Genomic DNA, 12,158 nt, shown 5'->3' with positions numbered 1-12,158 from the left:
TGCCCTTGTTCAGTTGAGGTTTATGTTGTGGTGACCTCAACTGCCTTCTGTGATTGCTATTTACCTTCATTTCTCGTACTTGTATCTGCAACAGAGTTGATACCCCTGGCTGTATGTTGATCTTCACGAATTTGACAGATTCCCCATGGCGATGGAAATTTAATAACTTGATGCAAGGTTGAAGGAACAACATCCATTTCGTGGATCCATGGTCTCCTAAGAATCATGTTGTAAGCCATATCCATGTCTACTACCTAGAACTTTGTATCTTTGATGACCCCTTCAGCAAATGTGGTGAGTGTTACCTCTCATTTCGTGAGGACACTAGAATTATCAAATCCAGATAGAGTATGTGCCTTTGGTATCACTTTGTCTTCAGCTTGCATCTCACGTAATACTCTCAGTAAAATAATGTTCACGGAACTACCTGGATCAATCAAAACTTGTTTCACATTAGTATCATGTATAATTAAAGATATTACCAATGCATCATTATGAGGGGTTAATACGTCATCTGCATCTGCGTCATTGAATGTAATGTTGTTTTCCTCTAAAACATGCCGCACCCGTTTCCCTTGGGTAATTGTTACTTTGGAAATTTTGTTAGTTGCAGTATATAATATACCATTGACGTCTTCACCCCCACTTATAACGTTGACAGTTCTTTTGGGAGAAGGTGGTTTAGGAGGCTCCTGCCTGTTCTTCATGTAAGCTTGCTTGCCTTTCTCACGAACAACTCAGTAAGATACCCTTGTTTTAATAAATGATCAACTTCACTTTGTAAAAATCTGCAATCTGTTGTTTTATGTCTGTGGTCATTATGAAACTCGCACCAATGGTCAGGGTTGCGCCTGTTTGGGTTCGATCTCATTTTCTTTGGCCATAGAACATTATCTCACATGCTTCTCAAAATGGCTACGAGCTCGGAGGTGCTGACGTTGAAGTTGTAACTACCGAATCTCGCTTTTAAATTTCTATCATCATCTCGTGACTCATAGTTATTTCACTCGTTCCTGAATTTTGATGAAGAACCTGATTCTCTGTGTTTTGATCTGTGATCGTACCTTTGATTATCCTGCTTTGACCATGAATCCTTTCCCGCAGGTCCCATGTAAGGCTCTTACCTATTTTTACCGGATATTTTTTCGGTCTTCGCACATCTCGAACTTACCTTTTCTTCTATTTGAAATCGTGGAACAATATCTTCCTCAATCTTTAGCTTCATACTATACCTGTTATAAACATCATTCCATGTTGTAGCTGGGAATTCTCGAAGGCTTTCCTTGAGCCTCCCCGTAGCTTCTGAGCTTTTTTCATTCAAATTACTTGTGAAAGTTATAGCTGCCCAGTTGTCAGGTACACGCGGCAATGTCATTCTTTCTCGTTGAAATCTGTTCACGAATTCTCTAAGCAGTTCTGAGTCCCCTTGCTTGATTTTGAAAATATCCTCCATTCTTTTCTCTACTTTTTGAGCTCCCGACTATGCTTTAATGAAAGAATCTGCAAGCTCAGCAAAAGAATTTATAGAATTTTCGGGTAAAAGAGAATACCATGTTAGCGCTCCTTTGATGAGCGTTTCGCCAAATTTTTTGTCTAATACTGATTCAATCTCCTGCTTAGTCAAATCGTTTCCTTTTACACCTGTTATGAATGCAGTCACGTGATCTCGTGGGTCTGTTGTTCCATCATATTTTGGAATATCAAGCATTTTGAACTTTTTTAGAATTGGGAGTGGAGCAACACTAGGCTTCCAGGGTTGTTGTGAATATCTATCCATATCTACCCCTTTGATTATGGGCGGCACCCCGGGTATCTGCTCTATGCACTCACTTTTCTCCTTGAGCTGTTTCTGCAAGGTTAGTACTAAGTTTTGTAAATTTGAATTAACTAAATTACCGCTGCCTGAATTAACAAGCCCGGAATGAGGGTTCTCCAGAGTGTTGTTATTTGGAGTAGGTGTGGGTGATGCAGCAGGTAACTAGCTAACCAAGGCTTGAACGACTTTATTGGCTTGTGCGGTAATAAGTTTTTGCAAAGCCTCATCCATAGCTTCAACATTTTCGAATTGAGCCTGTCCATCAGTATGAGATCCCTCATGAGTGCCTTCACGAGATCGCCTAAGAGAGCCTTGTGGAGAAATAATCAGTGCGCTATTATCCTGAGGGTCTCTTTGAAGTTGTTGGTTTATTTGGTTTTCTTGGTTTCCTTGAATGTTGTCATTGTTGTTCGACATAGTTGATGCAACAAGGAAAGTTAAGCGAAAAGAAAATAGATTATCAGATTCCCGGTAACGGAACCAATTTGTTTAACCAAAAAATAAAATTTTAGTCAAAGCTAGAATTTAGAAGAACACGAGTTACTGATAATCAAAAGAATGTATAAAAGGAAGTAATTTAGGTAGCAAGAGAATAATCAAGAGAAAAACAAGTAAACCAAAGTTTATACCAATAGTATTTCGTGTGTCCACAATTGATCAGATATCTCCCTTTTATAGATATCTTGGAGATATACGTTTTGCCCAAATCATAATGAGGCTATTATGAGTAATTAAAGACATTGAATGCTACGTTACATAATCATTATATTCAATACAAATTCTCTAACGTATTCCACATTTAATGCCTATTAAATGCCGTATTTGCACTCTTTTCTATTGTCAGATTCATTCATTTTGATTCTCGGACATAAATGACTTAGATAGGTACGGGTGCTGGGTTATTTGTATTCCTGCCCGTGTCTCTTCCTCTGTCATTTGCTCGTATCTGTTGCAACTTGTGCCTCTTGGCTAGTTGTAATTCTTTGATCATTTGACCAGTCTACGTGTTTCGGCACGTATTCAACACGTCACCTTTATATTTAAATACAATTTTTCTCAAATACAATATGTTGGTCATACATATTAGAAGAGGTCCCGTTATTATCGGAAAGGGAAAGAAGAGAAAAGTTGCTTAATCTTTGAGAGTTGCGACAATAGATGGTACAAAATGTATTTGTATTCCGTGTTTACTATGGATGGAGAGGCATCCCCTTGTGAAGTAAATACGCTGCAGATATTTTGTCGGCGACTCTTGTTACGTTTGGTCAAATTTTTCTATTTAGCCGCACTGCTCTTTTATCTCCCCATTTATCCTCTCCTCAACTTTTATCTTTTTGCATGGGACCAATTATTACTCAGGGGTCGTTTGATAGGTTGTATAAGAATATTATATGGTATATTAATAATGCTTAAATTAGTAATATTAGATTAATTATATTGCGATTATTTTTATCGATATTTTAGTAGTGTATTAAAGATTTTGAAAAGATAATTCTATATTTGTACGTGCTTATCTATATATTAAGAGCCCATTTGGATATAAGAATTCTTTCATTTTTGTCGAATTTTTTTCTCTTTTTTTTTTCAAAATCAGTATTTGGCCATAAAATTTTCAATTTTCACTTGAAGATAAATTTTAAAATTTTTCGAAAATTTTAAAAATTTCAAAAAGCTGTTTTTCAAAATTTTCACTCAAATCACCCACAAAAATTCAAAAATAATCCACAATTATATTCATGTCCGAACACAACTCTAATTTCAAATACCATTTTCACTTGAATTTTTTTTCCTCAAAATTTTACAATTCTTATGTTCAAACGCCCTCTAAAAATCATGATATTGCTAATGTCATGACTTGTTATGTATAATAATAGTACTGAATTGGGTGATTAATATAAATATTAATTAGTTATGCATAAATTAAAAAATATATCAAACAAAGAATTAATAATACCAAAACTAATACATAGAGTATATTATTTTCTCTAATACCCCTCACTATACTCTATTATTTACATCTATTTTGCCCTCTTTCCTTCTTGGGTACGTCTTGTTTTTATTCCTTAAATCATGAGAAATCTTCAATTAATTGACGTCTATTGATTTGGTGCAACAATTAGGTGCAGCTAGATATTTCCGCAGCCTAGTAGTAGTATGCTATGTTACGTTGCTTTCTTCTAGAATTAGCAGTCATATGCAATAATTAATTAAGGAGAAATTTGAACAGCTTTGCTTTTGAAGATTATGGTCACACGACACTCCCTCTGATCAATACACTATTTTATTTTATTATCTTGCTTATGCGTTCCACATTAGGAGAAATTAAAAGTTCATAATGAATGTATATTTTGTAGAACTATTGTTTTATGGTGTTAAGAGGCGATAACAAAGTAGTTGATTGTGATAGAACAGTAAGTATTCTTTCATATTTAACTAGAAGTTTCAAGTTCGAATTTAAATATGAAGTTATTTTTGGTAGGGAAACTTTACCCCTCAAATTTAGGTTTATATGGCTCAAATTTGAGTCAGTCCCAAAGCAGGAACCGAACACGGGATTAAAACTAAAAAAGAATAGTTGATGTCAAATTTAATTTGAAATGTAATATCTTGCTCAGTAGGATCTTAAACTCTACTCTTTTGTTGATTATGTAAACAAACAAATGACAAAATTGACAAACTTGCATAATCTTCATCATTGTTTCATAACAGCACTATGCTTTCTTGTTTTAGTAGCAATATTTGGACATAGATTTGATTATACTTGAAAAGAATTTTTGTTTAAAAATTAGTTTTTAAAAATTCAATTATGTTTGGACACATATTTTATTTAAAAAGAAGTTGAAGTTTTGTGAATAAAAAACTTCAAAAATTTAAGAACTAATTTAAATTAGTTTTTAAAATTTGAAAAATTCATCTTCAAAAATTTCCCATAATGGATCACTTTTTATATCTAAACAATGTTTTCAATTTTTAATTTTTTATAAATAAAAAAAAGTGAAAAAAAATTATGGCCAAACAGGAGCAAATCTCAACTTAATTTTTTCCTTCTTTTCAATTTTGAACATATTGCAAATTTTAAACTTTCATATGTGCTCCATCTGTTTTCTGTTGTGTTGTCAATTTTTAATAGTACTTCATAGGCCATGCTCTCTGTACTTATATATGCATACATGTATTTAATTTGGAGACCATATATTTGCTCAATAAATATTTGGACCAAAAACAATAACTTGCTCAACTACTTTTGGCTTTAAGAAACATTGCTCCGTCCCGTGTCACTTACATTCTAAATTATAAAGTAATGTAGTTTCAATTTTGCTAAGTTTCTTCTCAAATAATTAGCTATTCCATTTTTTCATCTTAATGTAATGTTATTTCACTTATTTTACACATTATATATCTTTCCCTTTTATAATACTCCTGATCAGGCATCTTATTATATAAGGTTTTTATAAAATCTAACTTCATATTATATGTATGCATCTAATTTTTTAAAAAATTAATGTTCCCTCAAATATTTAACCTATTTTTATTTTTTGATACTTATTTATGTAGATTCTTTTTTTGGTCCAAAAGAAACTTATATTAAGTTAACGATTGCGTAGTACAAGAAGCTAAATTTAACATATGCACATGACAACGCTGGCCTTCAACAGTAGAAGAGCTATGGGGACGACCTCGTGATGGGTCGTGACAAAAGGAGGGGAGGAGGTTGAGCTAGAACTAGCTAAGACCTCATTTGTTTACATTTAATGGAGGTCTAATCATTCAGATCTCAGACATTAAGTGCGTTTGTTTTTGAAGTCTGAATCTTAATCATTAAGTGTGTTTGTTTTTTTTTACTTCACAACCACTTAATGGGTCTAAATAGGTCTATATGATTAAGATCTATAACTGAGACTTAATTTCATTAATATGCTATCACATATTCATTATTAACTGCCGCCACCACCTACCATTATCAACTACCACCATGCCGCCGCCACCACCACCACTACGCCACCATCATCCTCAATCATAGCCGCCACCATTATCGACCATCATCACCCACCATCCCCACCACTCCGACCACTATCATTCTCACCCACAATCAACAGTTATCCACCTCAACTATCTCAACTAACCACCCCATCACCATCAACAACCACAACCGGCACCGCCCATCATTATAACCTACCACCACCTTCCTCAATCACAAACCACCACCCGCCATTATTAACTATCACCACCCACCACCACCGTCCTCAATCATAATCACCACCACTACCAATCACTACTAGTTACTAGCATGAACCACCATCATCAACCAAAATTACCACCAACCACCGCCTCCAGTCGGTATTTACCCGTTAGCCATCACCACCAACAACTATCATATTTTAAAAAACTATATACTTTATTGATAAAATATTAGATTAGTTAGTATTTCATTTGAATTTTATATTTATTATTTTTCAAATAAAGATAAATTTTATACATTCAGATGTTAAAAATCAAACAATTTTAATTTTTAGCATTCAGATCTTAATACACATTTTAATACATCTTAATATATTCAGATGTGTATTCAGATCCAGATGTCTTAATCTTAATACACATCTTGATATTTTTTGATAATGAATACACATCTTGATATTTAGATGTGTATTCAGATTCAGACGTCTTAATCTTAAAAAAAAACAAATGAGGCCTAAATCCTTGACTTATTTATGTTGATGAGAATAGATTAACAAATACTCCCCCCTTTCACGTTTACTTGTCTAAGTATTTTTAAAATAGATCTTCCACTTTTACTTGTCACTTTTCGTATATCAAGAGAAGACAATTTACTTTTTCCTGTCATACCCACAGTATTAATTATATATTTTAAATTATTTTATTAAATTCATTAAAAATATACATCAACTAATATGGGTATCATGATAAGTTATGCACTTTATTTATTATTTTTTAAGGGTATGCAAAGTCCATAGTGGACAAATAAAAGTAAACGGAGGGAGTGCGTAAATTAGGAATAAGGAGAAAATTTGACCAATATTCATTGCTATCACTCCTGGCCCGTGCCACTATATGGTAAAAAAAATAATTCTGATTCTCTTTCTCACAATCTATTTTTCTGAACTTTCCTCTTTTCTGATCATTGGATTACATCACCCTGATATATACACATAAAATAATACGGCATAATTCTAATTATAATATGAGAAAATCATTGTATACGTAGGTCGTAGGGTAATATAATAAGAAGGGGTTTTGTTTGGTAGTGTGATTGATGGTCTGATGATATTCTAACAAAGATATGATAATTTAAAGCCAATTGAATGAATATCAGCAATAATACTTCAATTAAATAATGAATGGAATGGAAGCATCAGTTGGCTAGGGGTCATTTTCGCACTGAAGAATTGGTAGTGGTTTCTCCTATTTTATATTTAAAAAAAGGTATTATATTGCAGCTTAATTAATTATTTAAGGATGCCCTTATATCAATGATGATCTTTTATGATTTCTGTTAATTTCATCCAATAAAACCTTCTACACAGAAGACTTCAAGATCAACAGAAGAAAATATATTCCAGAATTTGTTTTTTATTTACTATATATTTTCTGATTATCTGTTGCCCCGGCAAGGTTATTATATTAGTGTCCTCAGATATATCTTAATTTTGGGATCCAAATAATTTTTGAAATCTAAAATTGCATTCCAAATTTGTACATATAATTTAAACTCATTGCGATAATAATGGTGTCAATTAGTATCGTCAGATGAAAAAAAGTTTATTTTATGTGTAATTAATTTTTTTATTATAAAGTATGTAGGCACTAAGCCAACACTGCGTGAAACTAGTACAAAGTAATATATTAGTTTGGAGCTAGAAGTAACGTCTCAAAACCACCAATATAACTTATCCCGACATAAACCGTACTCAAATCAAACGACCCCTAAAGAGGAGGACTGTTATAATACGCCGATGTTAGTTCTATATATGGACTAACGATGTAAAAAGTACTATACTTATGTTATAATCAAACGCTTACTATTATGCCAAAAGTTATAGCTAATAGAAAAGGCGTAACTTAATTTCTTAACCAAGCCTACTAAACACACGTCATGTTCGACCATGATTTCGACCTGATCCACCCAGCCCCCTCGTCGATTATGTCTGGCGTGACCTAACAACTTATATAATAATGGCTTATGCAGTAATTACTAATAAATTTTTATGATAATTAAATTAATTATCAGTATAACTTAAATCTAGTGGAGAAAGAGAGGAGAACAAAGTCTTTGGAAACGAGAAGGGTAAAGAAGGCACCTGAAACTGCAATAGTCTGACGTATATTTGTATTCTGCAGTTTAAAAGACACACGTGAGATTATATAGACTTGATACGAAAACAAAGGGGGACCAGATAAACTGCTACTCCACAGTTTTCCATTTCAAAATTCTGAGTCCAATCCAATGACTATCAACTTTGTACTACGTGATCTTAACTTATCTATGTGTAAATTAAATAGGGGAAAATACATGCTTAATATAAAAAAAATTTGTCCAGTACACAAAGTATCTCATGATGAATATGGAGAAAGGCCACGGCCCAAGGGGACGTATTATAGACGGTCTATCCTAAGGTAAACATCATTGACTAATTTTACGGTTTGAACCCATGATCTATATGTCACACAAGGACAACTTAACCATTGATCTAAGACTCTCCTTCCAATGTTGTCTAATGCAAGATTAACTAAAATCCCAGGAAAGGAACATCATTAGTGCCCTCAACAGCATTTACATAGAAAGGAAGAATGTTGCTCTCCTTTTTGGTTTCTACATATGATCCCTAAGGAAATTTGCATAGAGAAATTCTTACCGTTGATAGATGCAACTCAACTGTCATAATTCACAATTACGTACTATACTGAACCAGAAAAGAAAAATAAGTTACTATAGTAGGTAAAATTAAAATTAATGAAAAGGAATCCTGGAAAATAATCTGTACTATTCTGTTGGATTAGTAGCAGTAGGTGGCGGACCAATAGCAGCGCCGCCGCCACTGCCATCACCAGCATTACCTCCACCATCTCCTCCACCACTACCACCGCCTTCTACTGCAATAACACCGCCGCTGCTAGCGCTGCTGCCAGCTGTGACCGTACTTGAACTTGGCCGTTTGCGTTTCTTCTTTTCATAAGGTATTCCTCTAGCTTTAGCTTGACTTTCTCTAACTTCCCTTAAATATATTCTAACAGCTTTAGCACCAAAAGGGTTTGATTCAGGCTTTCCTCCATTTTCTTCATAAGCAGCTCTTAGCCTTCCAATTAGGGCATCAAGGCTACCCCAAGCCTGTTTCAACGGACACGCACATGGTGCTGGTGGATTCGGGTGCCCGAAATAAGGGCACCCGGTCACGTGCACCTTCGTCTTCCCGAACTGATCGAGGTATTTTAGGAACTCGATCACGTGAGCTCCACTGCAGCGGGCTAGGGTTAATGGTGGCTTGTGGTTCCTTAGGTACTGTAAGAAAGTGTTCCAGTCTCGACGCTTTTGTGACTCGTAGCGGCTCGGTGGTGCTGCAGGAGCCGCAGATCCTCCTGTTGAAATGTAATTATTAAGTAAATAAAAGTATATATTTTCTAATTAGCCGTTTACATTTTTTATTTTTAAATGAAATAATCATACAATTCAATACCTTCACTCTCAGTGATCCGACCACTTGCAGTTGCTGATGATGGACCCTCTCCTCCTCCACCTCCACCACCACCATTATTGTTCGGGTTGGATGCTCCAACCCTGGATGTTGAATCCATAAAATACAATCAATATATTACGTTAGTAAGAGTTGATTTGCATCCAATCCTTAATCGCGAGAATCCATTGTAATAGAGGGAAGCTCTACATCCTTGTTTGACAGTTAGCTAAGCGAAAAGTCATGATTGAAAAATCCCAGCACAATAATAAATTAAGTGCTTGTACTAGTTCTAGTATAGGCGGTGACCAATAACATAAGATCCTTCTCTGCTTGTCTAACTCAAGCCAAATAATTGCAGTAATCACTCCAAATAATCATATGCTAAATAAGATAAGGAAGACAAGTCAAAGCGGAAAGGAAAGGCTTAACTCGAGAGAAACAAGAGCAGCAAGACAAAAAGTGGTCTCACTCAATTGCAATTGTCATCAAATCAAGCTAGCTTTGATCTTGACTAACGCTAGCTATCTGGGAAAGGTAAGGGAGATATATTGTTCTAAGAAAACGATACTGTAGAATTATTTTGGACCAGTTTTTTGGGTTTTCCAAGAGTAGAACAAGTTGAGGGGTTTCAAAGTAAGAATATTGCTGAGATGATGGGACGTAAAGGATCGGAGAAGAAGAAATATAAGTGAATGTGTGAGAATTTGAAGTGATGAGACTGTTTCTTAAGTTGAGAGAAAGAGAGAGAGAAATAGAAGAAGAAACAAGGAAAATAGGGGAGTAATTGAGGTGGTGGCCCGGGCGGAGGAGACAGGGGGTTTACTATTCACATCACTGGCGGCCCCGCCACTCTCTCTTTGCATTTGCACTGTTTTATCATCTTGTCTTCACTTGGTATAATCCAATGTATTCCCCCATCTGTACCATTCTTCTTGACAATAATAATAATCATTTCCTTTTTTGGAGGGAATCTTGTTGTAACCGGTAAAGTTACTGTCATGTTATAAGGAGATTACGTGTTCGAGCCGTGAAAACAGTCTCTTACATAAATGCACAATAACACTACATATAATAAACCATTGTATTCCAGCCCTTGCTTGGACCCCGCACGTAGTGAGAACTTAGTGCACTAGACTGCCTTTTTTTTTTATATTCGGTACTTGTATTGGGGCCAAATTAAATTTGAAATCCTGTCCGGAAGTCTCATCTTAAAAAATATAGCGCTCGACTCAATACTAATCCGAAATATGTGATTAAGAATGATTATAATGATCACTTATATTGTGGGATGAGTTTAAAAAAGCTGCTAAATATAAACTTAGCATGTGTGTTCTCCACCAAATATTTAACAAACTTTAATTATTTGATTTAACACAACAATGAAAAATTAAGTTTAACGAGAACTCAAATTTAGATGACAAGTTTTTGTAATTTCTGCTATTTATGTTTCTCTATTTCTTCCTAAATTATAATTCATGCATAATTTAAAAAAATGTTGGGCTCTCTTCTAGCAATATTTTCTTTAAACATCACGAGGGAATATAACATACGAATTTGTTAGCTTCAAAATTATACTATAACAAACTAAAAGCTGAAATATTTTTATTCTAGCCCCACTTCTGAGGGAACAATTAAGAAGTTTTAGCATATCTACAATTTTTCTTTTTTATTAATTTACACAAAAATAAGTTTATTATATGAAATCACACAGAACGAGATTTATCAAAAATCTAGCATTGCAAAGTGAGAGTATTAGTACTAGAATATAAGGCCTTTAATTCAGATTTATAATTTTTGTTTCCTGGGGTAGATCTATAAATAGATCCTATGAATCTAAGCAAGGCTGTGTCATATCAGAGTTGCTTTTGAATTAGCTGTAGTAACAAGGTACGTAGTGGACAGGTATAATCTAAAGTCAAAAGTTCCGAATAACACTCTTGATAATGAAAGGATTAATCATGCTTTTGTTATGAAATATAACTCAAAAGTAACAATATAGAATAAGAAAATAAAGCAATTTAGTAAAACATGAACAAGAAATGGAGATAGAGAGAAGGAAGAGATTTTCTTCTTCAATTGTGTGTATTTTCCTATCTATTACAAGGCTTTTATATAGGCATAAAAAATGAAGAAAATATGTCATGGCATATGTCATTGAACATACAAAATATGTCATTGAATATGTCATTAAGCATTTGAGATGAAAATCATTGAAGAAGAGTAACATCCACCATAATGTGATATTTATCATAACAGCTTTATGTTTTTTTCCACCCGCGCTGGTTACCCGTTTTGCGACCCTGAATAATTATATAATTTGTTATATAGCATGTATGTGTTTACCCGTAAAACGGTATAGTTAAATTTGTTACGTGGTTTATAGACAAGCGAACTGATTTAATCAAAAATGATAAAGAAATAAGATTATTAAAAAAATAAGACTTAGCAATTGAAATTGAATAAGATCACAAGTCTGGCTCCGAGTGCAGTGCCTCCGAGAACAAAATGAAAGCAATGTAAAACAACAAATAAACTTATTTAATTGAGAGCAAAAATAAAATATAACATATGTTTTCCCAAGGATTTTAGCGTGCTACAATGACTACTGAGCCTGCTATTTATAACTATTGTACCACCTCCTTTTTTACTCG

At 34.1% G+C, this 12,158-nt stretch overlaps 1 protein-coding gene across 1 annotated transcript; it reads right to left on the bottom strand.

Annotated features, from left to right (window-relative positions):
- Positions 1–8,332: 8,332 nt before the first annotated feature.
- On the bottom strand, positions 8,333–11,592 carry LOC107759951 (protein LIGHT-DEPENDENT SHORT HYPOCOTYLS 5-like). The gene is made up of 2 exons (XM_016577968.2): positions 9,508–11,592; positions 8,333–9,409 (listed from the first exon to the last, which is right to left on the bottom strand). Exons 1-2 carry the CDS (start codon positions 9,623–9,625, stop codon positions 8,817–8,819), a joined length of 711 nt encoding a protein of 236 aa, XP_016433454.1. The 5' UTR covers positions 9,626–11,592; the 3' UTR covers positions 8,333–8,816.
- Between the last annotated feature and the right edge of the window lie 566 nt (positions 11,593–12,158).

The sequence above is a fragment of the Nicotiana tabacum genome, chromosome 8 (assembly GCF_000715075.1).
Source record: "Nicotiana tabacum cultivar K326 chromosome 8, ASM71507v2, whole genome shotgun sequence".
Lineage (NCBI taxonomy): Eukaryota > Viridiplantae > Streptophyta > Magnoliopsida > Solanales > Solanaceae > Nicotiana > Nicotiana tabacum.
This window is presented reverse-complemented; position numbering and strand designations above follow the sequence as displayed.

Coding starts and splice junctions, on each gene's coding strand:
- LOC107759951 (XM_016577968.2), bottom strand. CDS start 9,625: ATGGATTCAACATCCAGGGTTGGAGCATCCAACCCGAACAATAATGGT. Junction 9,410..9,507: donor TCGGATCACTGAGAGTGAAG/GTATTGAATTGT, acceptor ACATTTCAACAG/GAGGATCTGCGGCTCCTGCA.